At 34.7% G+C, this 17,425-nt stretch overlaps 1 protein-coding gene across 7 annotated transcripts in view; it reads right to left on the bottom strand.

Annotated features, from left to right (window-relative positions):
* LOC117325097 (zinc finger CCCH domain-containing protein 13-like) overlaps positions 1 to 17,425 on the bottom strand; it is an 89,591-nt gene that overhangs the window by 2,065 nt on the left and 70,101 nt on the right. For 6 of the 7 annotated variants that reach the window (XM_033881042.1, XM_033881037.1, XM_033881043.1 and 3 more), the window contains 4 exons: positions 16,104 to 16,224; positions 14,792 to 14,917; positions 13,542 to 13,723; positions 5,595 to 5,693 (listed from right to left, as the gene is read on the bottom strand). In XM_033881042.1, coding sequence (XP_033736933.1) covers positions 5,595 to 5,693; positions 13,542 to 13,723; positions 14,792 to 14,917; positions 16,104 to 16,224 — 528 coding nt within the window. Of the gene's footprint in view, positions 1 to 3,670; positions 3,690 to 5,594; positions 5,694 to 13,541; positions 13,724 to 14,791; positions 14,918 to 16,103; positions 16,225 to 17,425 lie in introns of all 7 variants that reach the window. The other variant, XM_033881039.1, reaches the window with a different exon arrangement.

Genomic DNA, 17,425 nt, shown 5'->3' on the forward strand with positions numbered 1-17,425 from the left:
TATTGGTAGACGTACTGTATTACCAGTAAATCTAAACTTTCTCTTACTTCATATTGGTAGATCGACGTACTGTATTACCAGTAGATCTAAACTTTCTCTTACTTCATATTGGTAGACGTATGTATTACCAGTAGATCTAAACTTTACAATGTAGTTTATATCTTGTTCTCATATTTTGATGGGTATAGCATGGAGTTTACAATTAATAAAAGTTTGTATTGAACATGGCAATTTCTTTGAAGTTGATCAAGAAAGTTGTCACGGAGATAGCCTTTTATCATCAGCATTGACAACAAAAAATGAACTGAAAGTGAAATCTGTTATGTGTGACAACTTCAACTGTACAGTGAAATCTGTCCTAACAACTTCAACTGTACAGTGAAATCTGTCCTGACAACTTCAACTGTACAGTTGTAATGCAATGCATGTATTGCAGCAGTCGTTATGTGGACAGAGATCTGCATGTACTATCACTGTCAATATTTTGACAGAGATCTACATGTACTACCACTGTCAATGTGTGGATAGATATCTGAATGTACTACCACTGTCAATATATGGACAGAGATATACATGTACTACCACTGTCAATATGTGGACAGAGATCTACATGTACTACCACTGTCAATATGTGGACAGAGATCTACACGTACTACCACTGTCAATATGTGGACAGAGATATACATGTACTACCACTGTCAATATGTGGACAAAGATCTGCATGTACTACCACTGTCAATATGGATAGAGATCTACATGTACTACCACTGTCAATGTGGACAGAGATCTACATGTACTACCACTGTCAATGTGGACAGATATATACATGTACTACCACTGTCAATATGTGGACAAAGATCTACATGTACTACCACTGTCAATGTGGACAGAGATCTACATGTACTACCACTGTCAATATGTGGACAGAGATCTACATGTACTACCACTGTCAATATGTGGACAGAGATCTACATGTACTACCACTGTCAATATGTGGACAGAGATCTACATGTACTACCACTGTCAATCTGTGGACAGAGATCTACATGTACTACCACTGTCAATATGTGGACAGAGATCTACATGTACTACCACTGTCAATATGTGGACAGAGATCTACATGTACTACCACTGTCAATGTGGACAGAGATCTACATGTACTACCACTGTCAATATGTAGACAGAGATCTACATGTACTACCACTGTCAATATGTGGACAGAGATCTACATGTACTACCACTGTCAATATGTGGACAGAGATCTACATGTACTACCACTGTCAATGTAGACAGAGATCTACATGTACTACCACTGTCAATGTAGACAGAGATCTACATTTACTATCACTGTCAATGTGGACAGAGATATACATATACTACCACTGTCAATGTGGACAGAGATCTACATGTACTACCACTGTCAATATGTGAACAGAGATCTACATGTACTACCACTGTCAATGTGGACAGAGATCTACATGTACTACCACTGTCAATCTGTGGACAGAGATCTACATGTACTACCACTGTCAATATGTAGACAGAGATCTACATGTACTACCACTGTCAATATGTAGACAGAGATCTACATGTACTACCACTGTCAATATGTGGACAGAGATCTACATGTACTACCACTGTCAATATATTGACAGAGATCTACATATACTACCACTGTCAATATGTGGACAGAGATCTACATGTACTACCACTGTCAATGTGGAAAGAGATCTACATGTACTACCACTGTCAATGTGGACAGAGATCTACATGTACTACCACTGTCAATATGGACAGAGATCTACATGTACTACCACTGTCAATATGTAGACAGAGATCTACATGTACTACCACTGTCAATATGTAGACAGAGATCTACATGTACTACCACTGTCAATGTGTGGACAGAGATCTACATGTACTACCACTGTCAATATGTGGACAGAGATATACATGTACTACCACTGTCAATATGTTGACAGAGATATACATGTACTACCACTGTCAATGTGGAAAGAGATCTACATGTACTACCACTGTCAATGTGGACAGACATCTACATGTACTACCACTGTCAATATGGACAGAGATCTACATGTACTACCACTGTCAATGTAGACAGAGATCTACATGTACTACCACTGTCAATATGTGGACAGAGATATACATGTACTACCACTGTCAATGTAGACATAGATCTACATGTACTACCACTGTCAATGTAGACATAGATCTACATGTACTACCACTGTAAATCTGTGGAGAGAGATCTACATGTACTACCACTATCAATGTGGAGAGAGATCTACATGTACTACCACTGTCAATGTGGACAGACATCTACATGTACTACCACTGTCAATGTGTGGACAGAGATCTACATGTACTACCACTGTCAATGTAGACAGAGATCTACATGTACTACCACTGTCAATGTGGACAGAGATCTGCATGTACTACCACTGTCAATATGTTGACAGAGATCTACATGTACTACCACTGTCAATATGTGGACAAAGATCTACATGTACTACCACTGTCAATATGTGGACAGAGATCTACATGTACTAACACTGTCAATATGTGGACAGAGATCTACATCTACTACCACTGTCAATATGTAGACAGAGATCTACATGTACTACCACTGTCAATATGTGGACAGAGATCTACATGTACTACCACTGTCAATATGTGGACAGAGATATACATATACTACCACTGTCAATGTGGACAGTGGATACTGCTGATATCTTAATTTTCATGATCAACTCTTCTTCATACAATAAAAGATTACACTTCCCATGTAAATTACGTAACACAACAATAAATGCTTTGTGACAATGAAATCCCCCTTTCACAGTATTGTGTCGTTGTTGTCCTCGTAACTGAACAGCCCAAACCTAAGTATGTACACCTGACTGAGTCTCTCCTATTTCTATACTTCTGTTACTCCAGTTTTCTTTCTCTACACACTAAGTCATTCCAAACATTGCAAATATGCAAATTTTTCCATGCAAAAAAAAGAAAAAGAAAAAGAAATATGAAATCTTTCTACGTACTACATCCTGGGTGAGTGAGTTATATATGAGTTATGAGACACAGAGCATAATACTGTAAGGCTGTTCTGTCCAGTCTAGAGGGAACCACCACAACACATCTACTGGCCTATAACCCTGTCACACTGTTAGTCGTCTGTAGACCCAAATACCGCACAAACGGTTAGAATGCACTGGTCTAAAGCAGGCACAACTGTTAGTACACTTAAAACACACTGTAAGTACACTTAAAACACACAGTAAGTACACTTAAAACACACTGTACGTACACAATATGTATCTACTACCACACAACACAAAGCCCTGCAATCCCTGTGTTATTTCAGAAAAAAACACAGCACAGATTAGAGGTAAAAAAGAAAGCTGACTTTAAATGATCACACAACTATTAAAGCCATGATTACCCCTTTCAAGGTTAATGATTGTTATTTATCAGAACAATAATAATCTAATGTTATTGAACGAAAGTTTTGATATATAAATATTCATCAACAGAGAAACTGAGAAGGTAAATACTGTCCATAGTATCAGTTTTTAGTACAGAAGGAAAACTAGAGGTGTAAACTATAAAGTAAATCTAGTATTCCCCAGCTACTGTACAAATATGTTACCATGTGGATATTCCTTTCACTTTAACGACAAAAGTACAGTTTCTCAGGTAAATAAATGTTGGTGAATTTTACATCAGAAAAAAATATGGCAAATATTTAAGACATAACTTCTGCTTGTTTGTTTTTTACTTTTTGAATACCAGCACATTATATAATTAATTCTAAAACTTTGATTATTTTACCAATTCAAACAAAATTCTTTAAAGCAAATCTTATTGATTACATACAGCGCAAACATGGAACCCAGCAGGAATTTGCTTATTTATTTCAAAAACAAAACAAGTCTATTACACAATTTTGAGTAGCAGAATTCAAAATTATTCAAATCAAAATCTGACTGATTAACCAAAAAAGAAGTAGCATTAAAAATATTGAAATAAAAGAAAACTACCAAAGTCATTTCTAGAAGTCATCTCAGGCATATTACTGTATAGTTAAAGACTTTATAGATTACTGAGATAGTAGGGTAGAGTGTTGATTCAGAATACATTACTGAGATAGTAGGGTAGAGTGTTGATTCAGAATACATTACTGAGATAGTAGGGTAGAGTGTTGATTCAGAAGACATTACTGAGATAGTAGGGTAGAGTGTTGATTCAGAAGGAATAACCAAGATAGGGTAGAGTGTTGATTCTGAAAACATTACCAATATAAGGAAGAGTGTTGATTAAGAAGGCATAACTGAGATGGGGAGTGTTGATTCAGAAGACATTACTGAGATCGGGGAGTGTTGATTCAGAAGACATTACTTAGATAGCCAGGGAAGAGTGTTGATTCAGAAGACATTACCAAGAATGTTGATTCAGACAGAATTTAAATGTAGAAAAAGATGGAAAATATGTTCCTCAGAATTTCTTTTATTAGCCAGTGAGCAGATGATGTTAAGACAACTAATAGGATTAAGTGAAGAGCCAGCAGCATTGGATATGTTATAGTCCTGTAAGTTTGAAATGTCTGGAACAATTCAATATTATTGTAAATTATGTCCTTTCCTTTAAAGATATTCCAAAGATACTTAACCAGTTTTCAAAAAGTCTTTTTCACAGATTGATAGTGATTAATCTTCATAACCTAGACATAAGTTAACAATTATCACTTGTAACATAAATGACTAGCCTTTGTCAAGCTAAGTTCATAACAATTGGTCAGGTAAAACATTGACACAACTTGGATTAGTTCTTCATGATATTCATTGAAAGACTACATTTGAGATGACTTGTAGAAGCCTGTTTATAAACAATTTACGAATCATGGTTTGGTTAATTTTTCAGATTTCATTTCAAGCCACAAGATTTGAAGAAGTTAAAAGGTTAAATTTCTCACCATTTGACTAATAATGAAGGAACCAATACATATACTCTCCAATCTTAAAAATACACGAATTGTAGTTATCAGTTTAGGGGAAAATTGATGTCATTGAGAAGTTTTAAAACATTAAAATGATTAACAAATGGGAAATAGAAAATGAAAGTGAAGTTTGGAGTAAAAATTGTGATGATAGATATTTAAAAGGTTTGTCTTTATTAGTCTGGTGATTGATCCTAAATAATACAGCCGTGCCAACATTTCATACAGTAAAGTATCATAAGTTGTTCACCACGACTACTGTATCTCATCATATAGTCTACACATGTACAGAACCCTACGTATGTTGGCAGAGCTGTTATAGTAATTGGTAAATATGGCAACAGTTGTTAGTAGCAGAACATTAGTAAAGCCTTTCTCCTCTAAAATCTGATTTTTATATGATTAGAGATTTGAGTGAAGAAAGGAGGTTAGAGATTAGGGTACATACAGGTGAGCATGCCTACGTTAACGCCTACTTTGGATTTGTAAACAGATAGGGAGAAGGAAAGTGCTTATAACCATGATACAGATTTTGTGAAGGTGCAAGGATTTGATTGACTTCAGTCAGGCGACATACCTTCATTTCAGCTGTTAGTTTCATCTTGGCATTTTCAAGGCGACGTCGAATGTCCTCAATTTCATGCATGAGTCGTGCCGCCTGTATCTTATAATTACTCTGTAGGTTATAAAAGACAACAGTATGAAGCAAGGGAAGATTTATTTATAGCAACAAGTGACAACGAGGAAATGTAACATTTCAATTGTATATATTCTTTGTATACATGTTAATATGTTAAATATTTGGCAACAATTCATTTTCTATCACAGACTCTTTGCTTTATCATTAAGCTTAAATCACACATAAAATACAACTCAACAATGCAAATCACAAATAAGAATCACACATAATTATTGTTTTGTCGATCCCAATTTTGGTCAGTATAGTAAGTTTTAAGCAAACTTCAAAATTAACTAAATTTTCAGTATTGTTGTATAATCTAGATTTATTTTCAAACATAAATCCCCTTCAATGATAAATATCACTGTAACATAGTCCTATATGCTGTTTTCCTCATAGGATCTTGTAGTTATTTGTAGAATTAAATACATATATACCTTTAATAAATAAAAACTGACAGTAATTATCTATGAAATTAACATTTACATACTTTAAAATTTGCAAATGAGTGTAGAGCTAATGTGAAAATTATATATAAAAACACTAAGATGCAAAATAAGGTAAAACATGACATCACAGCCAAAGTGTAAGTCACTGCCACACTCAGACTTTACTGGTGACTTGCTTAAGTCACTGTCACACTCAGACTTTACTGGTGACTTGTGTAAATCACTGTCACACTCAAATGTGACTGGTGACTTACACAAGTCACTGTCACACTCAGACTTTACCGGTGACTTGTGTAAGTCACTGTCACACTGAAACTTTACTGGTGACTTGCGTAAGTCACTGTCACACTCAGACTTTACCGGTGACTTGCGTAAGTCACTGTCACACTCAAATGTTACTGGTGACTTACACAAGTCACTGTCACACTCAGACTTTACTGGTGACTTGCGTAAGTCACTGTCACACTCAGACTTTACTGGTGACTTGCGTAAGTCACTGTCACACTACAGACTTTACCGGTGACTTGCGTAAGTCACTGTCACACTCAAATGTGACTGGTGACTTACACAAGTCACTGTCACACTCAAACTTTACTGGTGACTTGCGTAAGTCACTGTCACACTCAAACTTTACTGGTCTGTTGTGTAAGTCACTGTCACACTCAGACTTTACTGGTGACTTGTGTAAGTCACTGTCACACTCAAACTTTACTGGTGACTTACATAAGTCAATGCCACACTCAGACTTTACTGGTGACTTACATAAGTCAATGCCACACTCAGACTTTACTGGTGACTTGAGTAAGTCACTGTCACACTCAGACTTTACTGGTGACTTGTGTAAATCACTGTCACACTCAAATGTGACTGGTGACTTACACAAGTCACTGTCACACTCAGACTTTACCGGTGACTTGCGTAAGTCACTGTCACACTCAAATGTGACTGGTGACTTACATAAGTCACTGTCACACTCAAACTTTACTGGTGACTTGCGTAAGTCACTGTCACACTCAAATGTTACTGGTGACTTACACAAGTCACTGTCACACTCAGACTTTACTGGTGATTTGAGTGTGTAAGTCACTGTCACACTCAGACTTAACTGGTGACTTGCGTAAGTCACTGTCACACTCAAACTTTACTGGTGACTTGTGTAAGTCACTGTCACACTTAAACTTTACTGGCGACTTGTGTAAGTCACTGTCTCACTCAGACTTTACTGGTGACTTGTGTAAGTCACTGTCACACTCAGACTTTACTGGTGACTTGTGTAAGTCACTGTCACACTCAGACTTTACTGGTGACTTGTGTAAGTCACTGTCAAACTCAAACTTTACTGGTAACTTGCGTAAGTCACTGTCAAACTCAGACTTTGCTGGCGACTTGTGTAAGTCACTGTCACACTCAAATGTTACTGGTGACTTGTGTAAGTCACTGTCACACTCAAATGTTACTGGTGACTTGTGTAAGTCACTGCTTTAAATCATCAACAATCAGTCACATGTTGAATTGTTTTCTGTGTAATGGATTTTACCTTCAATGTTATTGCTAACCATAGATGGAACATAAAACAAACATATCACTATATGCCAACTTGGATGTTAATGGACACAGTCTATCTAAAGTCGGTAGTAAACATAGGTCACAGTGACCTACATTTATCTGTAGAAATTATATCAACATGATAAGTTTGATAACAAACAAAATATTAAACAAAATTTTAAATGAAAATATAAAACAAAATCTAACAAAGTACATGTAAAATGATCTGTAGAGCTTGTAATACTGTCTGTAGTGTGATAACTAAGTGAAAGGGCCCAACAATACATTACTGACTTATTCTTACATTGACATTCGGATAAAATGTTTCAATACCCATCACAGTTAAAGGAAACAAAACTAAATCTTATCCAGAATTCAAACCAAATATCAATATACATGTACGTGTATTCATCAATGGTTGTACTATATATCATAATATAGGTAGGATATCCAATATATTTATCAATGGTGGTACTATAATGTAGGTAGGATATCCAATATATTTATCAATGGTGGTACTATATATCATAATATAGGTAGGATATCCAATATATTTATCAATGGTGGTACTATAATGTGGGTAGGATATCCAATATATCTATCAATGGTGGTACTATAATGTGGGTAGGATATCCAATATATTTATCAATGGTGGTACTATAATATAGGTATGATATCCAATATATTTATCAATGGTGATACTGTATATCATAATGTAGGTAGGATATCCAATATATTTATCAATGTGGTACTATAATGTGGGTAGGATATCCAATATATTTATCAATGGTTGTACTATGATGTAGGTAGGATATCCAACATATTTATCAATGGTGGTACTATAATGTGGGTAGGATATCCAATATATCTATCAATGGTTGTTCTGTATATCATAATATAGGTAGGATATCCAATATATTTATCAATGGTGGTACTATAATGTAGGTAGGATATCCAATATATTTATCAATGTGGTACTATAATGTAGGTAGGATATCCAATATATTTATCAATGGTGGTACTATAATGTAGGTAGGATATCCAATATATTTATCAATGGTGGTACTATAATGTGGGTAGGATATCCAATATATTTATCAATGGTGGTACTATAATGTGGGTAGGATATCCAATATATTTATCAATGGTGGTACTATAATGTGGGTAGGATATCCAATATATTTATCAATGGTGGTACTATAATGTGGGTAGGATATCCAATATATTTATCAATGGTGGTACTATAATGTGGGTAGGATATCCAATATATTTATCAATGGTGGTACTATAATGTGGGTAGGATATCCAATATATTTATCAATGGTGGTACTATAATGTGGGTAGGATATCCAATATATTTATCAATGGTGGTACTATAATGTGGGTAGGATATCCAATATATTTATCAATGGTGGTACTATAATGTAGGTAGGATATCCAATATATTTATCAATGGTGGTACTATAATGTGGGTAGGATATCCAATATATTTATCAATGGTGGTATTGTATATCATAATGTACAATGCTAATCCTGACCTCTTCAACTCTTCTTCTCTAGCAGCTTTTAAATGCAAACTTAATAATAATATTAATGCTGAATGCGAATCACTGCATATTTTCAAATTTGAAGGAAATAGAAAGGCTAATATCATTATTTGTCAGCTTAGAAATTCATGTAGCAATTTAAATTTTGATTTATTTAATGATCATTTGTTAAACTCTCCCACCTGTGCCTGTGATATTGAAAATGAAACTGTTTCACATTATTTCTTTGATTGCCCTAGGTATAATGCTATTAGACATTCTCTGTTTACCTCAGTAGATAGTTATGCAAATCATAACCATTCTAACATCAGCACTTTCTTACAAGGTTGCCCTGACTGTGATAAGTTTGTAAATATACAAATACTAAATGATGTTCAATTGTTGTAATATAATATATTATATATTATATTGTATTGTACTATGTTATATTATTTATACCTTAAATTTTAATGAATATGGAGTATGTATGATTATACATGTCCTGAAATATCCCTTCATCTTCATTGGTCACATGTGTCAGCAGTTGAGTTAGTTAAGTCTTGTATATATATGAAGTATAGCGTCTGCTAAACATTTTGAGTGATAGTAATTTTTTCTGACAATTTTTGATATAATATTTTACATTTATATATATTATTTTCGCTTAATTATTGACAGGCACGACCTGTGCATACATGCACATGGACTTTTGGTCAATGCCTGTCAATGAATAATTCTTCTAGATAAAGTTCATCTTAAATATTATCAAATATTATGTATACATGTATATATAAGCAAAATGTATGAATGATGTGTGAATGTTTATGTTTGAGTTATCTCCCTTAAATGTTAGTTATACATGTAATTTTTTCATTTCATAGTAAATTTATATATTAATTTTATATTTATACATTCCAATTGCAACCATAGGAGAAAATTTATATAGGCTTGGCCTGTTATTTTATCCTTTTGACAAATAACATCAAATGTCAATAAAATTTGTTGAAATGAAAATGTAGGTAGGATATCCAATATATTTATCAATGGTTGTACTGTATATCATAATATAGGTAAGATATCCAATATATTTATCAATGTGGTACTATAATGTGGGTAGGATATCCAATATATTTATCAATGGTGGTACTATAATGTGGGTAGGATATCCAATATATTTATCTATGGTGGTACTATAATGTAGGTAGGATATCCAATATATTTATCAATGGTTGTACTATAATGTGGGTGGGATATCCAATATATTTATCAATGGTGGTACTATAATGTAGGTAGGATATCCAATATATTTATCAATGTGGTACTATAATGTGGGTAGGATATCCAACATATTTATCAATGGTGGTACTATAATGTGGGTAGGATATCCAATATATTTATCAATGGTGGTACTATAATGTAGGTAGGATATCCAATATATTTATCAATGGTGGTACTATAATGTAGGTAGGATATCCAATATATTTATCAATGTGGTACTATAATGTGGGTAGGATATCCAATATATTTATCAATGGTGGTACTATAATGTGGGTAGGATATCCAACATATTTATCAATGGTGGTACTATAATGTGGGTAGGATATCCAACATATTTATCAATGGTGGTACTATAATGTAGGTAGGATATCCAATATATTTATCAATGGTGGTACTATAATGTGGGTAGGATATCCAACATATTTATCAATGGTGGTACTATAATGTGGGTAGGATATCCAATATATCTATCAATGTGGTACTATAATGTGGGTGGGATATCCAATATATTTATCAATGGTGGTACTATAATGTGGGTAGGATATCCAACATATTTATCAATGGCCGTACTCTATATCATAATGTAGGTAGGATATCCAATATATTTATCAATGGTTGTACTGTATATCATAATATAGGTAGGATATCCAACATATTTATCAATGGTGGTACTATAATGTGGGTAGGATATCCAATATATTTATCAATGTGGTACTATAATGTGGGTAGGATATCCAATATATTTATCAATGGCCGTACTCTATATCATAATGTAGGTAGGATATCCAATATATTTATCAATGGTGGTACTATAATGTAGGTAGGATATCCAATATATTTATCAATTGTGGTACTATAATGTAGGTAGGATATCCAATATATTTATCAATTGTGGTACTATAATGTAGGTAGGATATCCAATATATTTATCAATGGTGGTACTCTAATAAAGGTAGGATATCCAATATATTTATCAATGGTGGTACTATAATGTAGGTAGGATATCCAATATATTTATCAATGGTGGTACTATAATGTGGGTAGGATATCCAATATATTTATCAATGGTGGTACTATAATGTGGGTAGGATATCCAATATATTTATCAATGTGGTACTATAATGTGGGTAGGATATCCAATATATTTATCAATGGCTGTACTCTATATCATAATGTAGGTAGGATATCCAATATATTTATCAATGGTGGTACTATAATGTAGGTAGGATATCCAATATATTTATCAATTGTGGTACTATAATGTAGGTAGGATATCCAATATATTTATCAATTGTGGTACTATAATGTAGGTAGGATATCCAATATATTTATCAATGGTGGTACTCTAATAAAGGTAGGATATCCAATATATTTATCAATGGTGGTACTATAATGTAGGTAGGATATCCAATATATTTATCAATGGTGGTACTATAATAAAGGTAGGATATCCAATATATTTATCAATGGTGGTACTATAATGTAGGTAGGATATCCAATATATTTATCAATGGTTGTACTATAATGTAGGTAAGATATCCAATATATTTATCAATGGTGGTACTATAATGTAGGTAGGATATCCAATATATTTATCAATGGTGGTACTATAATGTGGGTAGGATATCCAATATATTTATCAATGGTGGTACTATAATGTGGGTAGGATATCCAATATATTTATCAATGGTGGTACTATAATGTAGGTAGGATATCCAATATATTTATCAATGGTGGTACTATAATGTGGGTGGGATATCCAATATATTTATCAATGGTGGTACTATAATGTAGGTAGGATATCCAATATATTTATCAATGGCCGTACTCTATATCATAATGTAGGTAGGATATCCAATATATTTATCAATGGTGGTACTATAATGTGGGTGGGATATCCAATATATTTATCAATGGTGGTACTGTATATCATAATGTAGGTAGGATATCCAATATATTTCAGTCAGTTGTCTCTGTTTAAACACATTTCTGCCTGCAGGATTGGCCAGCATTAGTAAATGTATCAGGATGATGAGCCTGGAGGTCATTTCTGCAGTCTAAGTAATAGTAATTTTTACATGTCTCCATTGCCGTATTTGTATATTTGTGATCACATTTCCAGGTGATATTAACAGAAAATTTAATCTTTAAAATTAAATATTTTTTTCAGAGATTAAACTTTATTTAAATATTTTTATATTTGAAATCATAAGAAATGATTTTCAATGTTGATATGGATTTAGTGTAAAATATGAGTGTTCTGAGATTTTTCAAAATATTTCTAAGATAAGCAGATTGCAGTGAGAAAGGAAGTTCAATAATAAATCAAATTTGTTTGTTTCCAACTGGCCTTACTTTCCAAATACAAAACCCAAAATTCTCAACCCTCCAAGACACCCAACTCCATAAACCATTATAACTGAAACGTACAGGACACATTGAGCATGCTCTATGCTGATACACATTCCTATATAAAAAGTCTCACATTAAAACCTACCAGATTTCTATTTACACCAACATGCTAAGCAAACTCAGATGTAATACACACGTTCCACAAACTGAACACTTTTGCTTGAAGATCTACTAGAATGTCCTGTAGAGGCAAGTGCACTTCTCTTACGGCCCCCAACTGGAGATGCGTAGGCATTTCCACCATACCGATACAGAATACGTTTAGGGGATCCCAAAGGGGTGGCAAAGGAGGATTCTTTAGGGGTAGACTGTACACTAGACCCTGTGTTGGAAGGTGTATAGAAAGAAGACTTAGGATTGATATAATAAGGGGTTGCTTTATTGTCTTTTAACATCTGCTGTGCTGGTGACCGATATTGCCGTTTTTCATATTGTGATGCGTAGCTGGGAGGCGGTTTGGTAGACTGGGTAACACCTTGTTGTATTTTTTCCTTATGATACGTGTAGAGACTCATTGGAGGGTGAAATTCCTCAGACAGTTGTCTAGAAATTCTCGGGTATTTGATTGGCGCTGAAACTTCTTTGTAAGGTTGGTAAGAATTGTAAGCACCATACGAGGCCCTGTATTGACCAACCTGTAATGAGGGTTTGAGGTCACCCATACGCTGTGTTGCCTTGTCTTTCGTAGGACCTTCCAGCGTGTTCATCAGTTTCCGATGGATAATCTCAAGCTCATGTCGTAGACGATTACACTGTTCTTCCAGAGGTGATGTCCGTTTCTTTTCCTCAAAGTATCGCTTCTTCCACAGATCACGAGCTAAAACCATAACAAATGTATAGTAAACATCATTTATTATTAATATCAATCGATAACTGATTAATTTGTTATCTTTATAGAATGACTCAAAGATTTATCTAGGAAAAAGTACTTGAGATATTACATAAACTTTTATACTGAATTTTTAGCATGTTTCAAGCTGTCACTGATGATCATTGTAGAAATGATATAACCAACAATGTTAAGGAAATTATCTGTTATAATTGAATTTTGTGTTTACAGGCTGTAAGTATTAGTAATCACACCAATTTAGAATAAAGTACAGAGATTGAATTTTTGGTAAAGTGACATTTAAATAATATGAGGAGTTACTTCCCCTTCATAAGATAGGATCAATCTGAGCTGAAGTCAGTGGGCATAAAAACAAATAAAACAACCTCTGAAGAGCTCGTAACCAACACAAACAATCAATGACTATTGTATTTTGGCAGTCTAATAGTGTCTCACCATGAGGAAAAGGCACAGTGAGGAGCACATTACAAGGTTTGAAAGCCTGTCATTACTGGGATTTAACTAATGTCTTATGGAACAACTATGTTGGTTAATTGGGAGCGGTTGTTAGTTGAGGAAGTATGTTGGATGAAGGAACATGTTAGTTTAGAGAGTGATGGTGATTGATGGAGTATGTTGGTCGAGGGAGTATGTTGGTTGAGGGAGTATGTTGGTTGAGGGAATTGGTTGTTCGAGGGAGTATGTTGGTCGAGGGAGTATGTTGGTCGAGGGAGTATGTTGGTTGAGGGAGTATGTTGGTTGAGGGAGTATGTTGGTTGAGGGAGTATATGTTGGTCGAGGGAGTATGTTGGTTGAGGGAGTATGTTGGTTGAGGGAGTATGTTGGTTGAGGGAGTATGTTGGTTGAGGGAGTATGCTGGTCGAGGGAGTATGCTGGTCGAGGGAGTATGCTGGTCGAGGGAGTATGTTGGTTGAGGGAGTATGTTGGTTGAGGGAGTGTGTTGGTTGAGGGAGTATGCTGGTGTGCATGTAATGGTTGAGTGTGTTTGCTGTTTTAATCCCTTTCTCCCCACTATTTTTAGTTTTGGATCACTACCGTGGTTGCGCCTGTTCTGCATCTTGTTCTGGAGCAACTTGGCCTTCTTCACCAAGTCCTCTCGCTGTTTCTCTGTAGTTTTACGTGCTTCTCTTGCTAGCTCTAGTTCACGCATTAACTGTTCTTCTGCAAAGTCAGAGGTCAAATTATTACCAATGATAAAGAAATCTTTAAAAAAGTCATTAAGTGTAATCTGAAAAATAAGGAATCATGATTATTCATATTAACCTAGCAAATGACTGATTTGCTTGGTCTTTAAACTGAAGTGCAGTGTGGAGAAATCTCTGGTTCTAGAAGAGAAGGGAGCAGGGCTAGAATAGAGTTAGCAGCCCTGTATGTCCACAAATGTTCAATATGCTGTTGGGTTAACAAAATATTGATAAATACTGTATGATATGGTAACGAGAACATCACAAGTAAGCTTGGCGAGTACTTTATTAGACAGAGTCATTGGAAAATGGACACCTTATATAATTCTTAAGGATGATTGATTTGGTTTCAAAAACTTTCAGTTCTTTTTTAGTAGCCAGTGCAAACCTCAAAAGAAAGTAACTCCAATGAGCAATGGAGAATAAAATGTTTAATGTATTTGATTAATTTCCTGTTAGTTGAGTTACTTCCCTTTACTATGATACAGTATCAGTATTTTATTGTACTAGGTAGCATGCTGAACATCTGTGGTATGTCCTGGTGAACAAACAACCAAGAAGTGATGATATGGCAATTCTGTCTGTCTTGTTGCTGCCTCCAAATGCTGATTTGTAAGTCATTGTTTTTCTACATGGTAGAAGGTTTGGTAAACCTTGTCACGTAACATGATTCACAAAAGGAATTTACCGCAGTAGATTCTAAAGCAATCATTGACTTTTTGTAACAGAATTGCCATACTACAACACCAGAGAACTGTGCAGATATAACTAACCACCAACTACATGCTGGTTCCTTTACCAAGGTCACATAAAATGTATGCATATATATATCTGATTAATATTTCATGCAAATGTCCCAGATATATCTGTACGTCATGCTTAATACACCTGCTACTTAGTATATGACACCATCCTACACTAGCTATATGGCCATCATCACAACATTAACTCACAGATATCTAACCTATGTTTTGTTTTAGATCTAATAGTCAATCAAATAAAAACACTTATTCTCGTTACTACTACCTAAGTTTACCCGACATGTCTACTTCTAAATACATAAGTCAGCCTGGATCTGCTGTAGCCAAGGTGACCTGTCCTGGACATTAACACTGTAGAAGGGGCTTTCTTTTCACTTGATTTTTGGGAGTGCTATAACCTACTTTCAGTTTTCCCTTGTTGGCCCCTCTCTGTGTCAGAGGCCCCATGTGACTCCCGTGGGCCCTTAGGTGATGAAGGGGTCGACATCTTCAGGGGTGGAGGAGACGGAAAACGGTTCAGCTCCTAGAAAAAGATATTGAGTACCAATTAATGCCATATGAAAAAGTTAAATAATTTTTTCATAGTTATCACACACATTAAATTACTAAAAGTGTTAAATGTAATAAAGTAATGGAACGGCCATTTTGGCTTGTGTACTCTCGCAGTCCTGATGGCTACATGTATTGTGATGATGGCATAATGGTCACCATGTTTAGCTGTTTAAGCCTTAGGGTTGTATTGGTAAAATAATACAAAAAAATATGGGTTGGAAAATACTATCCAAACCTATCTGTAGAAGGTTTTTATGAGCAAAACACAATATATATTGGATCATACTAACCAAACGTATCTGTAGCAGGTTTTTATGAGCAAAACACAATATATATTGGATCATACTAACCAAACTTATCTGTAGCAGGTTTTATTTCATTTAAGTAAATTGATCAATTACTTCATTGGCAATGTCATGATAACACGACTAATTTTAATGATTAACTCTGTAACATTGACTTGGTGTTAATTGTACAGTTTATATGACCATTACATGATGTGATAACTGATACAGACTATACAGTGACAGCAAACTTGTACACAGCAAATATGTTCTGTCATGGCATGCCTACAAACCTTGATTTTTTATCATGACAAACTTAACTTGAAACAATCATCATCAAACGATATATATATTACATACATACAATATCATAATGCAGGTATATTATCATCATATGAATATTATCATCATCAAGTCTGCGACTGTTTAAATTGCTGATTGTGCTGTGACTCCTGGATACATTCTTCATATTTCAATCCATTAATAAACACACTGATAAACATACATAGTTATTACAGGTGACACAATGACACACATGATGTGACACACTGCTTTGTGAAATGACAATTAACCTTTTTTGCGACAAACTATTTTGACACTTGATATAACTGGTATGACAAAACAAACTTCTGACCATACAGCTTTGTTAGATGTGACATGACATACTGGTGACACACTGCATTGTCATATGTGTTGTGACACACTGCATTGTCATATGTGATGTGACACACTGCATTGTCATATGTGATGTGACACACTGCATTGTCATATGTGTTGTGACACACTGCATTGTCATATGTGATGTGACACACTGCATTGTCAGATGTGATGTGACACACTGCATTGTCATATGTGATGTGACACATTGCGTTGTCAGATGTGTTGTGA

This window comes from Pecten maximus, chromosome 4 (genome assembly GCF_902652985.1).
Source record: "Pecten maximus chromosome 4, xPecMax1.1, whole genome shotgun sequence".
NCBI lineage: Eukaryota > Metazoa > Mollusca > Bivalvia > Pectinida > Pectinidae > Pecten > Pecten maximus.